This window comes from Abrus precatorius, unplaced genomic scaffold, assembly GCF_003935025.1.
Source record: "Abrus precatorius isolate BTA unplaced genomic scaffold, Abrus_2018 Scaffold7, whole genome shotgun sequence".
Taxonomy (NCBI): Eukaryota; Viridiplantae; Streptophyta; class Magnoliopsida; order Fabales; family Fabaceae; genus Abrus; species Abrus precatorius.
In genome coordinates this window covers 36,512,319-36,534,794 of record NW_020874417.1, presented here as the reverse complement: position 1 = coordinate 36,534,794, position 22,476 = coordinate 36,512,319, and the positions used below count along the sequence as shown (strand labels likewise).

Below are 22,476 nucleotides of genomic sequence, written 5' to 3'. Positions count from 1 at the left end.
ATTTTTATATTCATGGAAGGAATCTCTACTCACACATTCTCGGCAATATTTTAATACACTACATTCCACACTTGATCAATAATCAAAAAGAAAAAAATCTCAAAGCAAGTATAAACACAACTCCAGAATATAAAAATACATTAAAGAAGTTTTAAAATCGTTTTTGTTAATGTATTGGTTACAGTGCTTATATTAATAGATAGGGTAGTCTTGCCCAACATGTGTGTATATTCCGAGTGTTATGAGCCATGTACGTTTATGAGAATGGACAAAAGCTGAACCTTCTTTTCTCAGTGCCCAGTTTTAAATAAATCTATATTTCTTTCCATATTATAATAGATTCGTGAAACCCTGTCAAAATTGGCGGCAGGATTCATATTACTGGAGAAGAAAAAAGGGACAAAATTCAAAGAAGACATAGAAATGGAAGGATGTACATTACACGACAACAAAATTAAGACTGTCAAGAGTCAACTAAAGCCACTGAAATTGAGCTTTGGATAATTTGTACCAAGTCATAAGTTCAAACCTCAATCTTATCTTATAACAAAAGAAAAAAATAAAATAAACTCTCAAAATTTTAATTTTCTGAATTTTTAATTAATTTTTGACACTTAAAAAAATATTTTAATTGTTTTTGCTTCACTTTTTACCATCATTTTATACTAAAAATGTATAAATTTAATTAGTATTTTGTAAAAGCAAGAGGAAACAATTTTTTTTTAAATCTTAAAGACTAAATTTTTTAGCTTGTATACTTTCAGATTTTACTTCAAAAATTAAGACTGAAGAGTTACAGGGAAAGAAAAAGGACGTGCACCCAGACACATATTGATATCACCTATGAAATAAAATTTAGACATTGATTTTATTAAAAGTAGCTTGATAAAGAGTTAATTGTACAAGTAGCCTATTCTAAGCTCATGGAACAGTATTCCATGCTACTGCATCATTCGGATCGTCGGTAACAACAAAAATGAATAAAAGCTAAAAAAGTAGCAAATACAAATAGAAGTTGACAAGGTATTGAAAAACATCCAAAGAGGAGACTTATGTCAAACAAAACATCTCCAAAGATATAAATTAAGTAATTCTAAGTAATATTCCCCATGTCCATGGTTTTAGCCCTAGAGATTGCGTCTTCAATACTTGACTGTTACCTCCAAAATGTTTATGGGGGAGAAATATTCGAAGTGGAAGAATGGCGTTTTCATGGATCTAAAACAGAGATACTGAGACCAACTACTTCTGAATTGGAGTTTTACGGTAATGAAACTCAGAACACAACCACTGCTTGGTAGATACAACGGAATCAGTTAGGATTCACTTGGGAGAACATTGTAGAAATGATAGACCTCGTCTTCATCAATGACACCAACCTCTGTTGAGCAAACAGAACAACAGACTTGTTTGAATGTTTCACTGTTCGATGAACGTGCATCATTGCCATCAAATCCTTCGGCCCCTCTGTTTCTTTTTCTTGATCTTGAGGAATTTTGCCTCAAAACTTTGTCATTCCCAATCTTGCAGTTTACAACAAACACTGCTCTGTACTGGGTCAAATATTTTTCATGCCTGCAAGAAACAAGCGAAGCCCAGTCATTTAAAATAACAGTTAAGTTACCGGCCCATGAACAAAACAGCATTTATTTGAATGTTAGGTAGCCTCCCCCAGTCATTTAATGATGGTTTTACAAATATGTTTCAACTTATGCCAAAAAATCTCATCTTTAAGAAGCTGAAGCACTTTCTCACTCCCTCCAAGGGTTAGTTTCTGTAGAATTAAAAATTAGTCTCCATGCATAACTTCAATACATCCAGAAAAAGAAAAACACATTTCCACTGTTCAAAAACCCAGAAATGTACCCATATGTGTGCAGAGAAATTCTGAAAAATGTTATCAGCAAAGCAATGTAATAGTTTCTTGTTTTATCGGCAAAGACTATTTTCATCTTCGACTTCTCTTCTTATAGGAAGAACAAGTTTCCCTACATTAAATGGGCATTGTTAAACTGCATATGTAACTGTTCTTGTTGTCTATCCCCAATTGTCATACAACACAAGCGTGGTTTTATAGGGCTTGAACTGCACTTCATGTTATAGTCTTCCATTGTATAAGATAAAGAACCTTCCTAGTCCGTTCACAAGCAAAAAGTAACTAAGTATTGTTCTGAATGAAAATAAAATCATTAATCTACCAATTTAGTAATTCCTTATGCCAAAGAAAAATGTTTGTTTAAGTAAAAATATATACATGTCGACATGCCTAGCTAAACAGTAATTTAAGTGCGTGTGATTGCATGCAAAAGACCACAAAGTATGAAAGTTTGCATATATTATATTCAAGCATATACCTTTGACATTCTAGGCAGAGGGTGGTGAAGCAAGCAGGGCAGCTAAGTACAGCATCAGATTCACGTCCTTGTCTTCTTTTATGAATCCATTTTTCATCCTTATCATCAAGATCTGGATCATAAAACTCTGGTTTGCTTGTGTAGTCTATCTCATCATCATCTGAAACTGATATTTAAATCAAATAAACAAAAAATTAGATGGTCATCTTAATGCAGGGTCATGTTCCATATGCTGCTGGAGACGCAAAAGAAACAAAGAAAGGATAACTTTCCAGTTATAATCTACCAGTTAAATGATTGTATAGAACACATTTTTCTTGTACAACAGCAGCATGCAGGTCTGAACCTAATTGCCTCTAGCAAACTACCCAAACCTCACATTAACAAATTTATTAAACATAAGAAAGACCAAGCAATATAAAGGACATTAAAAAAAAAAGAATTTAATGGCATTATAGTATTAATTGGCAAAGATATATATGAAGTTCATAGATGCAGCATAGAAAGTGCTGACCTTGATAATGATAATAGAAACTTCAAAGCATGATTGTACAAAAGCAAACAAGGGTCACAATTAAACTCAATCCTCACTAAATGCCAAGTACATATAATACATGTGAACCAAATCTACTCCGATAAAATGAACACAAGTATTTATTAAAATAAAAAATCGAAAAGCCCCAATAACCAAGTTCAGGATTTTTACTTTAACTGAAAGTAACTACAACTTATGAGAAGCTTCATAACCCTTCTCATATTCTTCTTTGAAACAGAAAACAAGAGAAGAGAGAATAATAATGGAACTGAAAAAAAGGAAAAGAAGCTGCAAAACATTAAGATAGCGAAATTCATTACCTGTTTGTTGTGAATTGGTGGGTGAATCCATGTTTTTGTTCTCTCTTTTGGCATCTTCTTCCATCTCTTCTCTCTATCTCAATATTCCAGAGAGAGCAACGAATTGAACCCCGTGGCAGAGATCTATGGAGTCAATGAAGCCCAACAGCTATTGGGCCTAATGCCTGGAATTTTGAAGCCCAATTCTAGAGATAAATGAAACCCGAGTTTGACCCATGATGAAAATTCGACTCAAATTCGATCTTATCCGGTGACAAAAAAAAAAAAAAAAAAGTAATAAAAAGAATAAATCCATCGTACCCATAAAGATTCCGATTAAATGAGTATGAATTTGAATATGAGTAATTACCTGTAAAATTTTTATAGGTATAAATACGTGCATTACTATTACAGTACATAATATGTTTTATACTTATATTTATTAACATAATAAAATGAGTTTTGTTAATTTTAACTCTTCAGCTCTTAAGATTAAATATAAACAGTTAATAATAATAAAATTTTATTAGAAAAAAAGTATTTATTATATTTTTTATATCTTTAATACAATAATTTTGTACTTTTTTCATAAAAATTTTCTATTTGTAGATGTTTAAATTTAATCTTAAGGGTTAAGGTTAATAAAACTCTAATAAGATAATTATAAAATTATATACTTCTTATATTTATAATTTAAATTTAATAGATAGTCAATGTTTAAATTGAGTTAGATATTTTATTTTCAACTTTTTTTTTTATTGAATTGTCATCATCAATTTAAGTATTGAAATAATGTTACTATTCTGAGTTTTGTGTGTGTGGATATTAAAGGACGAATGAAAAATGAAACCAACAAAAATCATTATTACGCATCATTGTGTCGATATTTGAAGACCTCTCAGTATTTACTACTTACTTCTGTTATTTCTTATTACTTTTAAAACAACTTTGTTAACGGTTACATTAATTTTGATTAGTTTAAGAATGCACAACTTTTAGCAATTTCAATATAAGTGGACGTGATTCTCAATAAGCTTTCGAAATTTATGAAAATTGAATATATGGGGCATATCACATTTTCATTGACATATTACTTGAAATATACAGTGGTATATTTTGGGGAATGTTCTTGATAGCAAAACAAAAATCATTAATTGTTTTTCTAAGCCTCCTTTTTTCTGTTATATATATATTATGTTGGCTTCATGCTGTCTGTAGATTCATCTTGAGTGTTCCCTTCTCCATGTCATGATTTTGAAAAAGCCAATCCATGCTGCAAATTCCCAACCGGAATCGGGTGTGTGAAGCATATAATCAAGTTGTGGTTGATCCAATAATTACATATTCTGATTGCAGTTCTCAATCTTCGATATCTCTCTTACTTAGCTTAATGAGAACTCTGACAAATAGGGAACCGACAGTGTAAATGCCACCCAAAATGGCAGAATGATGGCATAACATGGTGAATGGTTTTTGGTATTGTACTGAGTGATGTTTCTGCAGTCAGATAGAAACATATAAGCATGCTTGTAATGTATATGGAATGGAAGAATAAATAATGCTGGTAAAGGCTGAACTCACAAACTCTGCCCAATAGTGTGCAATTATTTTCTGTCTTAAAATTTCTGGGAGTCCCACAAATACATGATGAGCTGAAAATAGCACCTGAAAAGAGCCCCATAAGGGCATAAAGACTAACAGCTTTGTTCATGTTCAATTTCAAGGCCTTTTCCTTTTTTCTTTTTCAGGACATAAACTTTTTACCTTCCACTCACTGTTGAGAAAGATATAAAAGAAGAGCACAGCACAGTTCATTTCTGCTCTTCAAAGGACCTGAAAATACTCCTTTATATAAAGATCGTCAGAGTCTCAAACTTTGTTCAGCACGCTTAAGAATCGTGGTTCATTTTTCCAAGTTCCAAATAAGAATTGGCCAGGTTGTTCTCAAACTTTGTTCTTGCTAAACCCTTTCTTGTTAAACAAATGCAAGTCTGATTATGTACCTACCTGTTCTTGCGGGGCAACTTAGTATAGTGGTGGGCACTTAGTCAACAAACTTGTTCATGGATCTATTTGGGCCGCAGTGAATCAAGCAACCAGAACCATCATAGTTTCAATATCGTAACATACCGAAAAAAAGAAAACAAAACGTAGAGTGTTGAATGAGAGAGAAGTAAAGAGAACTAATTAAAAAATTAAAAATGTAATGTTTACAGAATAAGGTTTATATATCAACTCTCATTACCAACTAACTAACAAATAGAACAGAATATCTAAAAACAAAATATCTAATTATATCTAATTCTAATAGCCTCCCTCAAGTTGGAGAATAGATGTTTATGATTCCAAACTTACCGATAAAACGACTGAAGGCAGTAGCAGGAAGGGCCTTTGTGAATATATCAGTTATTTGATGCTCGGTTTTTACATGAATGAGAGTGATGAGTTGCTTTTGAACAAGTTCACGAATAAAATGACAATCAATATCGATATGTTTAGACCTCTCATGGTAAGAGGGGTTGGAAGCAAGGTGAATGATAGATTTATTATCACAGAAGAGCATGGTTATGTCGATTGGAATTTCAAAATGTTTGAGTAATCGCTGTAGCCAAACCACTTCACTGGCCACCGAGGATAAGGCACGGTATTCTGGTTTTGTTGAAGACTTGGATACAGTACTTTGTTTGATAGACTTCCAAGAAATTAGAGAATCAGTAAGGAAAACACAAAAACCGGTGGTTGATTTCCTTGTGTCTAAATAGCTACCCTATCTGCATCAGCATATGCTGAAAGATGCAATTTGTTACTGGCAGGGAAAAATAGAACCTGACCAGGAGTGGATTTCAAGTACTGTAACAAGTGATGAACAACGGTTAAATGTGTGGTCAATGGATTCTTCATGTACTGACTTAGCTTATGCACAGCAAAGGTAATGTCTGGCCTTGGAATAGTCAAGTACATAAGTCAAAGAAATACCCTTGCTGGATTTGCAATTTCCAAGCCTAAGAAGTACCTGAGAGGACCAATGATCTTTAGTTTGAACAAGGATTGCAATGTCAATTGTACCTGGTTAACACAAGAAGAATCATGGCCTGCTAAGATGATGTCATCCACATAAACTAGCAAAATGACCAATGAAGAACCAGAACCATAAGTGAATAGAGAGTAGTCATTTTTAGATTGTGTAAAACCATGTTGCAATAACGTTGAGGAGAACTTGTAAAACCATTGTCTAGAAGCTTGCCTAAGTCCATATATAGACTTATTTAGCTTGCAAACTAACCCTTTTTTGTTTGTTTTGTAACCCCGGGGAAGATCCATGTATACTTCCTCAAATAACTCTCCATTTAAGAAGGCATTGTTAATGTCTAGTTGCTGCAGGCACCAATTTTTTGCAGCAGCAACAACCAATAAGACCCTTATAGAAGTAAGTTTGGCCACTAGTGAGAAAGTGTTTGAGAAATCAATCCCAGCCTGTGTGTAGTCTTTGGCTACCAACCGAGCTTTATATCTATCTACTGAATCATCAGCATTGCATTTCAACTTGAAAACCCATATGCACCCTATGCAATGTTTGCCTTCAGGTAAAGGGATTAAAGACCAAGTGTCATTGTCTTCCAAAGCCTTAATCTCTTGAGCCATAACATCTCTCCATTCAGGGTAAGGAACTGCCTGGTGATAGAACTGAGGCTCATAATTAGTGGAAATTTGGTTGACAAAGGTTTTATATTCTAGATTGAGTTTGTCCAAAGAATAAAAATTCTGGATGGGATAAGGGTGTGAAGTACTGGAGCACACATAATCAGATAAATAAGAGGGTTTCTTGAAAATTCTAGATGATCTTCGAATAGGTGCTTCAAGTTCATCAATAATAGGCATTGGTGGAGATTCACCTTGGGACTCAATTGAATGATGAACAATAGAAGTATCTAAGGGCAAATTATCAGTAATTGGTAAAGGAATTACCATATCATCAAGAAAAGAGGAATAATCTTTAGAAGAAGTCACCGCCTTGAAAGGAAAGATTTTTTCATGGAAGATCACATCTCTTGAAATGAAGAATTGCTTAGTTTCTAGATTGTTTAATTTGTATCCTTTGTAACCTCTAGGACAACCAACAAATATGGAGGGAATGGCACGAGGAGTAAATTTGATTCTGGAGGAGGGTAATGTTGCTGCATACGCCAAACATCCAAAAGCTTTTAATGACTGATAATCAGGTTTGGATCCATACAGAACCTGATAAGGTGATTTCTGTTGTAGTGTAGGAGAGGGAATCCTGTTGATTAGAAAGGCAGCAGTGGAAACACACTCCCCCCAGAAATGGATTGGCAACTTAGATTGAAAAAATAAAGCTCGAGCCACATTCAATAGATGCTGATGTTTTCTCTCAACTACTGAGTTTTGTTGAGGTCTTTTCACACAAGAAAATTGACGTAGAGTTCCTTGTGTTCCTAGAAAATCAATAAGAGCAAGCTCTTTTGCATTGTCAGACCTAAAGCACTTAATGTTGGTGCCAAACTGAGTTTTAACCATTTGAAAAAATTGTTTTATAACATTAGCAGCTTCAGACTTGTGCGTGAGCAAAAATATCCAAGTAAAGCGACTACAATCATCAACCAAGGTTAGAAAAAAGCGTTTACCATCATAAGTAGGCTTACTATAGGCCCCCAAATGTCACAATGCAATATATCAAATAATGACTGAGACACATTATTGAGTGAATTGAAGGATAATCTTCTAAACTTAGCAGGAGAACAAATTTGGCAAGTGGAAGTAGAAAAATTATGTGGAATATCAAAAGAAATTTCATTACTCAATAGTCGAAGAACTTTATCTAAGATATGTCCAAATCTAGAATGCCAAACAGAAGCATTCTTACAAGAATTATTATTCTGAAAGGAAAAAGCAGAATTTGTACAAGTAGTAAAGGAAACAGAATTGCAATTATTCTTTGAACAAGCTAAAGGAGACAACACATACAATCCTTCAATGAGATTACCACTGCTAATCTTCTTGGAGTGAAGCATCTCCTGGATAAAAAAATGATTTTGAAGAAAGGTGATGGACAAATCACTATGAGCCAATAAAGCACTGACAGACAACAAGTTAAAATTGAATTGAGGCACATAAAAAATATTATAAAGCAGCAATGTAGAAGAAAGTGTAACTGTGCCAATAACTACTACAGGAATAACAGATTTATTGGGTAACACAAGGGTTTTATCAGTGACATATCTATAAGATTGAAAACATGATAGGGAATAATCTACATGAGTACTAGCACCTGAATCAATGATCCAACTACCTTTAAGCAAAGGATTGATAGAAATCGCAAAAAAAACTAAACCATTAGAAATAGGACTAGCCTCTAGAGTAGGCATAATCATACCACTAGGAGCATTTGATTGTGTGACGTTTGGTGCTTGACCTTGGAGGAGATTCATCAATTGTTGGTGTTGTTGTGTTGTAAGTTGAAAGGAGGAAGAATCCTTGCTATTTCCTTCAGAGGCAACCTCATGCATAGAACCAGAAGAAGCTTGATTAATAGAAGCTGAAGAAGATTTGTTCTTCTTGTAGTTAGGTGGATAACCAATCAACTTGTAGCATTGATTCTTGGTGTGACCAATAATTCCACAATGAGCACACACGGGTCTATCTTTTTTGTTCTTGGAATCAATACCATTCTTGACTGCGAAGGCATGGGAAGATTCAATATTAGCCGAACTACCAATCTCTTTATGCTTCTCTTCTTGGACGACCAAAGAAAAAACCTTGGTGATGGAAGGAAAATGATCCATTGAAAGAATCTGACCCTTGATTGAAGAATAAGCTTCATTAAGACCTATGAGAAAGTGCATAGCATACTCCATTTGATCATAGTCACACCATGGCTTGATGCCCTCACAGGTGCATGTATGAGCAGGCGTCAATGCAATCAAAGATTCCCAAATTGATCGTAACTTAGCATAATATGATGAGACTGACATGGACCCTTGTTGAAGCAAAACAAGATCACGTTTCAGTTGAAAAATTAAGGGTACATTTCGTTGTTCGAAGCGTTCTTGGAGATCACTCCAAATTTGCTTGGCTGAAGAACAATGCAGAACACTCACCTGCATTTCCTTTAAAAGCAAGTTCAAGAGCCATGAAGCAACAATGTTGTCATTGCGAAGCCAAAGAGAATGTGTAGTGGATCTAGCAACAGGTTCTGGAATGGAACCATCTACAAAGCCATATTTGTTCTTACCAAGAAGTGCCATCTTGATCGCCTTCTTCCAAGAATTATAATTGTCCTCACATAAAGGATGAGAAACAAGCACTAAACCGGGATTATCGGAAGAGTGGATGTATAAAGGATTGGTTTCATCCATGGCAGCCATGGGAGAAAACTAGATGAAATTTCAACAAGAAATAGGAAAAAAAAGTTGAAGAAGATAAGGAGCTTCTTGAAAAATTATGGGAATGAATGCGGAAAAATCACTACTGAAACTATGTTGAATGAGAGAAAAGTAAAGAGAACTAATTGAAAAATAAAAAATGTAATGTTTACATAATAAGGTTTATATATCAACTCCCATTACCAACTAACTAACAAATAGAACAGAATATCTAAAAACAAAATATCTAATTGTATCTAATTCTAATATAGAGTTGCTGAATAAATTGCGAATTTGTATATCTTTTCCATGCAGTATTTTCCCCGTCCAAACGAAAATTTAACGGTACACAAAAATACATAAATTTCGAATGTTAACCATTATTTATATTTATTAACTTGTTAGGTTGGCCTTTAGGTGCAAAGGGACTTGGGAGCCACTCAGTTCTTGAAATCGATTAACAGTAAACACAACCCTTGATAATCAAAACAGATATATTTAATTCTTGTAAACGGGTCAAATATACAGAGCCAGAGCCAAACCCAGTAGTTAAATCACGATTCTCAGAAGTATAAGGAAGTAATGACCGAAAAGAAAAGTATAAGGAAGTTAATATACACATTGGCACTTTGTCAATTTGTTTTAATTGATCAAATTAATGAAAGAGAGCGCTGATATCAATTATCAACGTTATTGCGATGCCAAGAAACCACACAGAACTTAACGTAAAAAAAATACAAAGGCTAATTCCTCACGTCTCTTTCTTCCATATTACAACAGCCAGATCTTTCTTTCATAAGAATTTTCGCACCTACATGATTACAAGCTCTCTTACGATTTTTTTTCACCATAACTTCAGTAACTACAGTCCCTTTAAGGGCGTCCTGCTCGTACATACATCTTTCTAAGATAACTTGACAGCACCATTTGAATATACTCAGTCCGATTTACTAGTCTAGATACACTTATAAATCGAAGACAATAGCATCACACTTGTTTTTTGTTTTTCAAAGGAAATACAACCCGACAAAACATATAATATTAGTCCTCCATACTCTGTAAATTTAATCTCAATAGATCAGATATTTAAAATTTTCACTATTTTGAGCTATGTACGCAAACAGGTCAAATCAAGCTAGTCTTAACTTTAAATATACTTGGTTACTCGACATATATTTTTGTTCAAGCTTGTCATGAATAAAAAACCTATTCGAATGTTTATTTATGCAGGCCTATTTCTAATTAGGCTAATTAGCTTGCGGGCTAACAGACGATGCCTTGTATACATAAATTTCTAATGTTTTATATACACGCAGGAGAAATATAGACTTTGGCTAGTTCGTATTGCATAAAAAGGATGGTAATCAATATTGGATGATTGGAAGATGATCTGTACAAAAACAACAGGAAAAAATTGTCATCAACAGTGCTTGATCTCCATAATTGAGTGCTTTCAAGCAATCCCATGATCCAGCTATACACTACATAAGAAAGAATGGTCCTTTGATTAGACAAATTTCCCGGCCATGGGTAATAATATCTCTTACAATCCTTACAAGGACTTTGTAAACATGGCAATGCCTATTCACGGAAACTCTGAGCTGCACAAGATGGTTTCCAGCTTTTCAACACAAAACAATACCTGCAGATACGACCTTTGTATCAGTGCATGATATTAACATATACCTTCATAATTGTTGGATGCATAAGTATATCAAATTGAAAACCAAACATAGATGCAACAAATTTGTTGGCCTATAATATACAGCGACTCATGATCCAGCTACAGAATCTAAAAATCAAGAAGCAATCCACACATTTGCTTGCTTATATGTTACCTAAAAAACATGGGGGACAAAGAAAATCATAGAAAATACATATTTGGATATTTTGGCTATCCACATCTCTTTTGCCCTACCAAGCGACAAGAACAATTTTTTGGATATTTTTAAAGATTTATTCAAATCCCTTCCCCTTTTCCCACACAATCCATTTCTTTGACCAAGGGTTAGCAACATCAAAAAATTATCAAAAATGGTATTATAAATTGATTTATGATAAAAATAATTGAAAAAATCAACTATAAACATTGAAACTATACAGGGTATAAATATACGAAGATACACAGATTTTAAACAGTTGAACAAACCACTTGTTAAAATCTCATTTAGTTCAGATTATTTAGAGATTTTCACTCTAATATGAAAATGACTATAAAATGAGAATATACAGAATAATTGTGAAAACCAACGAGAACAATAAATTCTGACTAACTGCTTGGCTTGAGTACAAGGAGGTATGTTTATGAATATATAACATCTTATTACTCTGTAAAAAGCCAAGAAAATTAACTTCAACTAGGAATTTAAGCAACAGAACATCAAACAAAAGTTGATCCAAGAAAAAATGCATAAGCAATCTTAGAACCATATACAATGCAGTTTACTTTAACAAGCCACAAAACAATAATTTCAATATCAACCCCATCCCACAAAAAGACCAAAGTAAACAAAGGAATGGGTCCAGAAACATTTTAAAGTTTGAAGAGCAGTCTGCTAATGCATTCCAAACAGAAAAACCCCTCTGTAACAAACAACAGCATTAACCAGAACTAGCAGCATCAATTTTTGCAGGACTATGACAAAATGCAAATTTTCAATGCCATGGATTGCCAATTACACCGGAGAAACAGAAAATTGAATCCTAAATCTAATCAAAACATAGTGTATCTCAAATCAAAATAAAATAGTGAGTGCCTAACAAGCGAAATCATATCATATAAAACAAACAAAGCACATAAATCAATAATCAAACACTTTCATTTAGGAAAAATAAAAACAACTTACAATTTCAATCCAAATCTCCTCGTCAATTTCCCCATCCGCTTTCACCACTATCCTGCGCAGAGCCACCTGCATCAAAAGGATACCGCAAAGATATTCTAAAAGTCCTGCGAACTGGTCTATTTCCCTCTCCACTGCCACTGTTGCCACCACCGTTGCCGCCGCCGCCACCACCATTACCCCTAGACCTCGACCCATCACCGCTGTTCACCCGTGCCTGATTGTCGTAATCGGTGTCATCTGTGGGCAATTCATATCGACACACAGGGCAAGAATTATGCAACTGAAGCCAGGGAAGCAAGCACGCGTCATGGTACACGTGCTTGCAAGGCATTTGCTTCACCTGCGAACCCTTCTCGAACTCGTCCTGGCAGACCGCGCACTGGTTCATCTCCGACTTGAGCAACTCGTCGCCGACAGTCACCGTCGGAAGATTCTCAACGGCGTCTTTAGCCGCGGGCGGCGTGCCGTAACGATTAGGATCGTTCTCAGCGAGCTGCTGTATCAATTGCTCGAGGCCAGGACCGAGGAAGTAATCGCCGATGTTGGTCGGAAGGCGAAACCCCGGTTCGGAAGGGTGGTTGATCTCGAATTGAATGTTAGCGCCGTCGGCACGAAGGCCCTGAAGGTGGTTCTGAAGGAAGAGAAACGGGTCGAACATGTCGGGTTCGGGGATATCGGAGCGGGTTCTGGATCCAGGAGAACTGGAGAAGAATCGAGGGTTCTGAAGGTCGATGGTGGTGGTGGAAGCCGAGGATAACAAGAGAGGGAGAATCGATAAGCGGTGGAAGGAGTAATGGGGATCGAAAGATTCTTCAGGGTTAGTAATGGGGTTAGGGTTACATTCTTCGACGAAACCTTCGAGACAGATCGGGCAGAAAGGTTCGGAATCATCGGAGCATGTGACTCTTCGACTGCACACGTGGCAGAAAAACGGCTTAACTCCGCCGCCGCCGCCTGAAGACATGATTCGTCGTCGTCGTCGTCGTAGGAACTCACGATCACAATCCCTTGTTTGATTTTTTTGCCCCAACCAGTTGAAGAAGATCCCGTATTTGTTTCTCGCCTAACTGGGCCGAAGGTTGGACTAAAATTTGGGCCAGACCCAAAAAATGAGTCCAGCCCAACGAATAGCGATGGATATTATTATTAGAAATTTAGAAGAGATATTTATTTACTTTTCTCCTCCTCAATCTTCTTCTTCTTCTGGTGGCAACTCTGCATTGTTGGCTAAATGTGTAGCCTCATTTCGAAGTCACACTGGCACTTGGGGCAACTCTCTCTACCACCGCTTCACACAGGGTAAGGTTCATGAATTTTGAATGGTTCTTTCTGGGTTGGTTGGGTTTGGGTTATTATGCTTAGATATGATTCAGTGAGTGTTTTGCAGTAAGTGGAAGAATGGAATTGCGAAGGTGAAGATGAGTGGGAGAATGACGGTGGTGTGTAGGGGTATGTTGAAACCCAGAAAGTTCATGCAGAGGAGGAGGAAATTGGAAGTTTTCAAGGACGCTGCTGATGAAGCTGATCAGAAGAATTGGAGGAGAGTCATGAACCAAATCGACCAGACAGGTTCTGCTGTTTCCGTTTTCATTTCTGAGAAAACAGAAGACCAAGCTGTTCCTAAAGACCTTGTTGTTGGTACCTTGGTTAGATTTAAACAACTCAAGAGGTGGAACCTCGTGGTTGAGGTATATGACATAACACATCTGGGTTTGCTTTTCTCCGTTTTGTTTGAATTCGGGTGTTGTATGAGTGTTTGTTATTGTTGTTGTCTTTAGATTCTTGAATGGCTTCGGACTCAAAACTGGTGGGAATTTGGTAAGATGGATTTCTTCATGCTTATCACGGCTTATGGGAAGCTAGGAGACTTCAACAGTGCTGAGAAGGTCTTAGGCTTGATGAATAAGAATGGTTACGCACCAAATGTAGTGTCTCAGACTGCACTTATGGAAGCATATGGAAGAGGAGGCAGATACAATAATGCTGAAGCTATATTCCGTAGGATGCAGAGATCAGGCCCTGAACCTTCTGCTTTAACATATCAAATAATACTTAAAACATTTGTTCAGGTTGGCATGCATTTTTTATCCTTTGCTCTTTTGTTTCCCTTATGACATCAGGGGAATAAGCTCTAGCTGTTGTTGTACTTCTGTTCGCTATTGGAAATTTTGAATTGAGGAAAAAATTCTGATTGCCTAACTTCATAGCTTTGATTTCTTCCACTGTGCTTAAAGTAACAAGGTACTTAATGAAAACGGAATTTTATGTTTTTGTGGAGGGATGCTTTTAGCCTTGCCATAAAATTCTAAGCTGTAAATAAGGGCCCAATAATGGTTTTTCAACACCAACACGCCCCCTTGAGTGAGTTTAAACATGGAGATTGATGGGCTTATAAGTTATTACTCCCATGAATTGAAACTAATAATAACTGTCCCAATAGTGATGATAGGGTATTCTTGTTTCTTTTATAGCTATGTTGAACTCAGTATACTATACATTTCTTAAATAATGTACAGACTGCTGCGAGTGTTTGACTTTCAGTTTTTCGTTTATATAATTGATTCTCCTGCAGGGGAACAAGTTTGAGGAAGCTGAAGAAGTATTTCACAATCTACTAAATGATGAAAAATCACCTTTGAAACCGGACCAGAAGATGTTTAACATGATGATTTACATGCATAAGAAGGCTGGAAGTTATGAAAAGGCTCGCAAGACATTTGCTTTGATGGCCGAACGGGGAATTGAACAATCTACAGTAACATATAATAGCTTGATGTCGTTTGAAGCAAATTACAAGGAAGTTTCAAGCATATATGATCAGGTAAAATTAATATCTACCTTTCATAGAATCTATGGTAGATTTGGGATTCTCTCATTTCATTTTGGTTGTGTTCTATGAATGTTTATCACAGACAACATTTTTCTTCTGAAAGCTGGGCATACATACCTTTATATCATATTATTTTATCATTTCCAAAAGAATAAGAAAATGGTTTTGAGCTCACTCGTTTAAAACAAAATGGTCTCTTGTTATACTCTACATGAACAGAAACATGATTGGGGTACTTTTTGTGAAATTGTAGATCTGCCTTTTTGTTGTAATTCGTAAGCATAGACTCAATTTTCAACTGTTTAGGCATTTTGTTTATGTTGTAGAGGTACAAAATTGTCTTAACTGATTGTTAATTCCTTCAAGTAGTTTATTTGAATTATGTTATGGTTTGAAAACCTTTATCCATGGTAATTCATTCAGAATTTTATTAAAATACCAAATCTCTGATTGGTGAAATTAAGTCCCTTGCACACAAGATGCACTAAAATTCTGTCAGGACTTTCATGGACAGATAATTTATTTAATCTGAGGTATTTTCAAGACTTTCCATTTGTTTTGTCTTGTGTTACTGTCCCCCCTTTAATTTATTGCTTATAATTAATTCATCAGATTTTGAAGTGAATGCCTAATTTTAGATGCAAAGAGCTGATCTCAGACCTGATGTTGTGAGCTATGCCTTACTCGTTAATGCGTATGGGAAGGCCAGGAGGGAGCAAGAAGCATTAGCTGTATTTGAGGAAATGCTTGATGCTGGTGTCAGGTATGTCAGAGAATAACATTAGTGCCAAGAATTAACAGAAAGCTGGATAATTTAGGATATTAATTTTTAAGTTATTATCAGCATTGTTATTATTAATTACATAATGCAACTTTTTAGTAGTCACAGGTCATGTATTTAAATTGCTATATTTGCAAGCACTACTTCAAAGTGAAATACCTGTTCACTCTTAACATTGTGAGTCTTGGTGCTATTACAAGTAAATCGTTGAAATATTCAAATTCCCATCTTTACATATGTGCTCCTATACAAATAAATTTTCTCTTTAATAATTTTGATTATGAGAGACTGACTTTTTTAGTTAAATTGCTGACTATTTATTTTGATTTGGCAACTGTTATATCTGATTTGACCAAATTTGTTGTGTTTTATCTACTAAAATATTTTTTTTTATTAAAATGTTACGTTATTCTTTTTTTTATTTTTTCACAGACCAACTCGGAAGGCTTACAATATTTTACTTGATGCATTTTCTATTTCGGGAATGGTAGACCAAGCTCGGACAGTGTTTAAAAGCATGAGAAGGGATAGGTAAGTCGTGTTTCCTTTCTATCAATTATTGTCATCTATATTAGGGCAAAAATTATACACCTTTCGTCCCCTAAGCTTATTTTAAAGTTTCAGTTGAATCCTTTATCATTTTTTTAGTCTCAATTTGGTCCTTGGACTTATTTATTTAGGTACAACCTTTTTTGGTAAAATCTACCTCAGTTAACGGAAGCTTCTTTTGTGGCATTGACGTCATTAATTGAGTCGTAATTGACAATTAAATGTCCTAAACACCTGTCTTCTTATAATAGTTTAGGTTTGGTTAGAAGTAAAGAAACTAGCATTTTTTAGGATCATTTAAAATTCATGTACCGAATGAATTAGAATTTAGAGAACTATATGTTACTGTCGACATTGTTTTTTAGTGCACAACACTGAGCATTCTCCTCATATTGTTTTTCTTTTCCCATGCAGATACATGCCAGATCTTTGCTCATACACTACCATGTTGTCGGCTTATGTTAATGCACTAGACATGGAGGGTGCTGAGAAGTTCTTTAAAAGATTGATACAAGATGGTTTTGAGCCTAATGTTGTCACTTATGGAACCTTAATTAAAGGGTATGCTAAGATAAACGATCTTGAGAAGGCAGTGGGAAAGTATGAGGAAATGCTTGGGCGGGGAATCAAGGCCAATCAAACAATTTTGACCACTATCATGGATGCATATGGAAAAAGTGGGGATTTTGGCAATGCTGTTCATTGGTTTAAGGAAATGGATTCTAGTGGGATTCCTCCTGATCAGAAAGCTAAAAATGTCCTTCTATCTTTAGCAAAAACAGATGAAGAAAGAAAAGAGGCTAATGAACTCGTAGTGCATTTCAGTGAAAATAGTAGTTTACCTAAAGTTAATGGCGTTGTTAGATTCGTTGACGACGAAGAAGAGGAAGATGAAGAAGATAATTATGAATATTTTGATGCCCAGCTGGCCAGGGCTTATGATTCCATAGAGATAAGTTGACGAGTGTCAAGTTAGACAATCATAGACACTAAAAATTTTGTACACTTGTAATTTTAGGGCCTCTGTATTTTTGTGGTACTATTATATTATCAGGCAAAAGAAAGTATCTCTGACATAATAACACACCAAATATTGGATAAAGTGAACATGTCCTTCCTTTATTTCTCATCATCCACTGGTCAATTATCAATTCGAGTTTTTTCATAAAAAATGATGTGTTAAACAGCAATATTTGTAATGCATAAACATACTGCTGAAGAAAGTATTTTGAGATGAAAGGGAGGAAAAAATATTTTCTTCTGAATAATTTTCACATAAATTTGGTCCAGATTTCGATCTTAATAGATTAGAATATTACATGTTAGTTCTTGTTATATTGTTAGAAAAGAAAGATATAAATAAAAGAAATATAGTATTACATGTCATTTATTTGTGTTGATTATATCAATTTCGTTTGCGTTTTTCTCTCCTAATATCACATTAGATTTAAACTCATAGATTGCACGGTTGCCTTAATTATAAACATGAAAAGGATCAATTGAGTAAACACTTTGAGAATGAAATGAGTTGAAGGAAACTTGTGGGAATAGTAAAACATACATAATTACATTATCGAGAAAAGAGAAAAAAGGAGTGAAGACACAAATTTATTGACGAATAACTTTAAAAAGTTGTTATCACCATATATTATTATTATTAATACCATTTGAGATGTCATGAAGTAAATAAGAGAACAGTTGCATAGATTATAAGAGTCTAATATTATTCCAATTATAGATTTCTTAAAATTAGCATCTGATTTAGATCTAAAGTCGAAGAACTCTTATTGACTACCTACATTTTTGCTGATCCAAACGATATGTACAGTCTGTATTAATCAAAGGTCCACCCAAAAAAAGGCATGAAAGACAAACATAGCAAAAAGGTAGCAATTCAAACTTATTTTTAGTGGCCATTTTTCAAGACATGAATAACAACTCCCCCTATAAAATCACCATTTTTTTTTCAAACAGTGACAAGGGAAGAAGCATAAGGAGGAGGTGGGGAGTAAGGAGCTTGTAAATAGGGTTGTTTGTAAATATTTTATTGTAAATATTTAATCAAATTTAAGTATTTATCAACCTTATTTCAGTTCATAAATTTGTAAATATTTAGATTGTAAGATGGCAGGTGGAGCTTTTGTAAATACAGGAAAAACAAAACAATTTGATGGCAAGGTTACAACATTTGTGTTGGTTACATGCTTTGTGGCAGCCATGGGAGGCCTTCTCTTTGGTTATGATCTTGGAATAACAGGAGGAGTGACTTCCATGGAACCATTCTTAATAAAATTCTTCCCTGGTGTTTATAAGCAAATGAAAGATGATACCGGTCATCATAGTCAATATTGCAAATTTGACAATCAGCTACTTACTTTATTCACCTCTTCCTTATATTTAGCCGCATTAGTAGCTTCTTTCTTTGCTTCCACAACCACAAGATTGATGGGGCGCAAAATTTCAATGTTTTCAGGAGGCTTATTTTTTCTTGTTGGTGCAGTATTAAATGGTCTTGCTGTAAATATCGAGATGCTTATCATTGGTCGTATATTACTTGGTATCGGCGTGGGATATTGTAATCAGGTAAATACTAGAATCATTGTTAATGCTTTCAAGATTTACTATATGAATGTAGAATAATATTCCATGATTAATTGCTTTTAATTATTTCTTTTATTCTCAATAGTCTGTACCAGTATATTTGTCTGAAATGGCTCCGGCAAAGATTAGAGGTGCACTCAACATGGGATTTCAAATGATGATCACAATTGGCATCTTAATTGCAAACCTTATTAACTATGGGACTGCCAAACTAGAAAGTGGATGGAGAATTTCTCTGGGTGTTGGTGCTGTTCCTGCAATCATGCTATGTGTTGGATCACTATTCTTAGGTGACACGCCTAATTCCTTGATTGAAAGAGGCCAAAGGGAAGCAGCTAAGAAAATGTTACAAAAAATTCGTGGCATTGATAATGTTGATGAGGAGCTCCAAGACCTCATTGATGCATGTGAGGCAGCTAAACAAGTGGAACACCCATGGAAGAACATTACACAGCCTAAATACAAGCCTCAACTCACTTTTTGCATATGGATTCCATTCTTCCAGCAACTTACTGGCATTAATGTCATTATGTTTTATGCACCCGTTCTCTTCAAAACTTTGGGTTTTGGAGGTGATGCTGCCCTTATGTCTGCAGTTATCACTGGATGTGTTAATGTGGCTGCTACTTTTGTTTCCATATTCACTGTGGATAAGTTTGGAAGAAGACTTTTGTTTCTGGAAGGTGGCATCCAAATGCTTATCTGTCAGGTGAAAACTTCGACTTTAACTAAAACTGTATTTATCTATCTTTGTCATATATATATATATATACACACACGAAGACTAATTTAATGGTTTTAATAATTGTTCGTAGGTTGCCGTTGGAGTTATGATTGCACTGAAATTTGGTGTGACCGGCAATGGCTCTTTTAGCAAAAGTGAAGCTGACCTTCTCTTGTTCTTCATATGTGCATATGTTGGAGCATTTGCATGGTCTTGGGGTCCACTTGGGTGGCTAGTACCCAGTGAAATATGTTCTCTGGAGACTCGATCTGCTGGTCAAGCCATTAATGTTGCCGTAAATATGTTGTTTACCTTTGCTATTGCTCAAGTTTTCCTAACCATGCTTTGTCACTTGAAGTTCGGCCTTTTCCTCTTCTTTGCTGGATTTGTGATCATCATGACTATCTTCATTGCCTTATTCCTGCCAGAGACTAAGAACGTCCCCATTGAAGAAATGAATAAAGTGTGGAAATCACATTGGTTTTGGACAAAGTTTGTTGGTGATGTTAATAATGATCATGTTAATAATGATCAGAAGATCAATGATGTTCAAAGTTGAATATTAATATGTGTATCATGTTGATCTTCTAAGTTGAATATCGAATGTATATCATCACATGAAATGAAAGTGAAAAATCAAAGTGATTCAATTATTATTATTATAGACATTGTTATTATATTTTTATTAACTTTAAATTTTATAAATCTTGCATTAAAAAAAAAATTACACCTAAAAATCTGAATACAGTATGCCTATTTTTACATATTTGTGTAAAGGAAGAATAGAGAAAGATTATTTTTTTTTTTGGTCTCATTCTTCCCACCCTCACTAGTACTTAATGTAAGGATTTGATAGACTTTGGGAGCATTTAAAAACATTATTGTTATTTTTTTGACTTAATTTGTCACTCACTCAATTATTTTAAAAAGGTTTTAGTTATAATTCCAAAATAAGGTTTTAGTTTTTGTTATAATTTGTTTTCTTATCATAATCGATTCTCAAAGTAAAGTAAAAAATATAAATAAAAATGATAAATAAAATCAGTCATTTAAAATATACTAGTAAATATTTTATACATTGTGACAATATTTAAAGTTTAAGACAGTTGAAAGAGAATAAATTAAAACAAAAATATTCCAAAAAAATATTTAAAATAGTCTAAAGGGTTAAGAAAATAGAATAAAGAATAACTATATTTAAAGTAATAACTTTATTTTATTATATAAGAATAAATTTAAAAAGTATAAATATATAATAAATATATTAAATTAGAATGATTTTTGTGTGTTTGAAAAGTCAATATCAATATTATAAACGCCAATCTTTTATTTTAAAAGGGAGTATTTAATAAAACAAAACTATTTTCTTTCATGGCACATATACTTGTTAAGGTTAAAATTGACTGAATATAATACATGGATTACACTTTTCGTTGTAATAGTTTAACTTTTATGCCTTTTTTTAATTAATTTTGTTCTAAAATTTATATATCAAAATTATTACTTAACTTTTTCATATTATTTTATATAAATTTTTATATTTATAAATATTTCTTTATTACTTTATATAAAATTTGAAATTTCTTATTGATATCTCTGTATGTTTTAATATTTCGTATTTGTTAAATTCTGTTCTTTAATCATTAAATTATATATGTTTAATACTTATACATTTTACGAGTTATTAAATTAGTTAAAAATAAATTTTAATCGTTAATTTTTGTCAAAAATAGTTAAAATTAATATAAAATCACTTAATATTTTTAATATCAATGTAAATTTAAATATATCTCGTGGCATTTAAGTATGATTAAAAAATTTATATTAAAATTAGAATAAATTTAAAGAAAAATGTATTATTAAAGGAAAATAAACTAAAATAAAAATTATAAATTAAAAATGACACTGACACATGTCATTCTTTGGAGGAAAAAAATTAAAAGATTAAATCAGTTTAAAGATAATTACTTTAATCTATATAATTATTTATGATGTTTTATATTAATAAGTAAGGTGATTACTTGGCGCCTTTCTATTTTATAGGTTTTGATATTTGAACTAATAAAAAAATAGATATTTTTTAAAAAATATACATATCATTTATGATTGAGATTTTGTTTATATAAATACAAGAATAATATTTTTTTTATAATTTCTTCAAATTAATTTATTTAACTATTATTTTTCTTGGCTAAATATTATTTTATTGTCATTTTAATTTTTTTTTACAATTACCTGAGTTTTTATTTTTAATTAATATTATATTTTTATTATGTTAAACTATATATATATATATATATAATATTAAAAAATTTTATAGCCTATACAAAATATAGGTATTAGTATTGAGACTATTTTTAAAAAAAATGTCAAATAATGACATGAATATATGTCGTAAGATGTTTGATTTTAATTAGTGAAAACATGATGCAGTCAAATGTGGAGGTACCTTAGAATTTGTGTGTGTATATATATATATATATATATATGTTTATAAATATATTAACTAAAATCTATTACTCAATACGGCAGTTGCTATATCTCTTTAAGTCATGGCTGGCAGCTGTAACAACTTAT

The 22,476-nt window shown here is 33.6% G+C and overlaps 4 protein-coding genes across 5 annotated transcripts; 2 read left to right on the top strand and 2 right to left on the bottom strand.

The window, feature by feature from the left end:
- Positions 1-918: 918 nt before the first annotated feature.
- LOC113873246 (E2F-associated phosphoprotein) lies at positions 919-3,346 on the bottom strand. Its single transcript, XM_027511293.1, has 3 exons — positions 3,210-3,346; positions 2,355-2,520; positions 919-1,575 (listed from the first exon to the last, which is right to left on the bottom strand). Exons 1-3 carry the CDS (start codon positions 3,271-3,273, stop codon positions 1,317-1,319), a joined length of 489 nt encoding a protein of 162 aa, XP_027367094.1. The 5' UTR covers positions 3,274-3,346; the 3' UTR covers positions 919-1,316.
- A 6,841-nt stretch (positions 3,347-10,187) lies between these two features.
- On the bottom strand, positions 10,188-13,436 carry LOC113872773 (E3 ubiquitin-protein ligase RING1). 2 transcript variants are annotated; one of them, XR_003505914.1, is made up of 3 exons: positions 12,415-13,428; positions 11,843-11,896; positions 10,972-11,210 (listed from the first exon to the last, which is right to left on the bottom strand). XR_003505914.1 is itself a non-coding variant. In XM_027510581.1 (2 exons), exon 1 carries the CDS (start codon positions 13,376-13,378, stop codon positions 12,437-12,439), a length of 942 nt encoding a protein of 313 aa, XP_027366382.1. In that variant the 5' UTR covers positions 13,379-13,436; the 3' UTR covers positions 10,188-11,210; positions 12,415-12,436. The 2 variants fall into 2 exon arrangements, 1 of the variants encoding a protein (XP_027366382.1); XM_027510581.1 differs by lacking the exon at positions 11,843-11,896 and having other exon boundaries at positions 10,188-11,210; positions 12,415-13,436.
- A 152-nt stretch (positions 13,437-13,588) lies between these two features.
- Positions 13,589-17,671, top strand: LOC113870914 (pentatricopeptide repeat-containing protein At3g59040). The gene is made up of 7 exons (XM_027507459.1): positions 13,589-13,713; positions 13,802-14,102; positions 14,193-14,483; positions 14,987-15,235; positions 15,883-16,007; positions 16,458-16,556; positions 16,989-17,671. Exons 1-7 carry the CDS (start codon positions 13,646-13,648, stop codon positions 17,533-17,535), a joined length of 1,680 nt encoding a protein of 559 aa, XP_027363260.1. The 5' UTR covers positions 13,589-13,645; the 3' UTR covers positions 17,536-17,671.
- Positions 16,021-20,553, top strand: LOC113872397 (sugar transport protein 10-like). Its single transcript, XM_027509926.1, has 4 exons — positions 16,021-16,556; positions 16,989-19,157; positions 19,261-19,884; positions 19,991-20,553. The coding sequence occupies exons 2-4, from the start codon at positions 18,699-18,701 to the stop codon at positions 20,456-20,458; spliced, it is 1,551 nt and encodes a 516-aa protein (XP_027365727.1). The 5' UTR covers positions 16,021-16,556; positions 16,989-18,698; the 3' UTR covers positions 20,459-20,553.
- Positions 20,554-22,476: the final 1,923 nt, after the last annotated feature.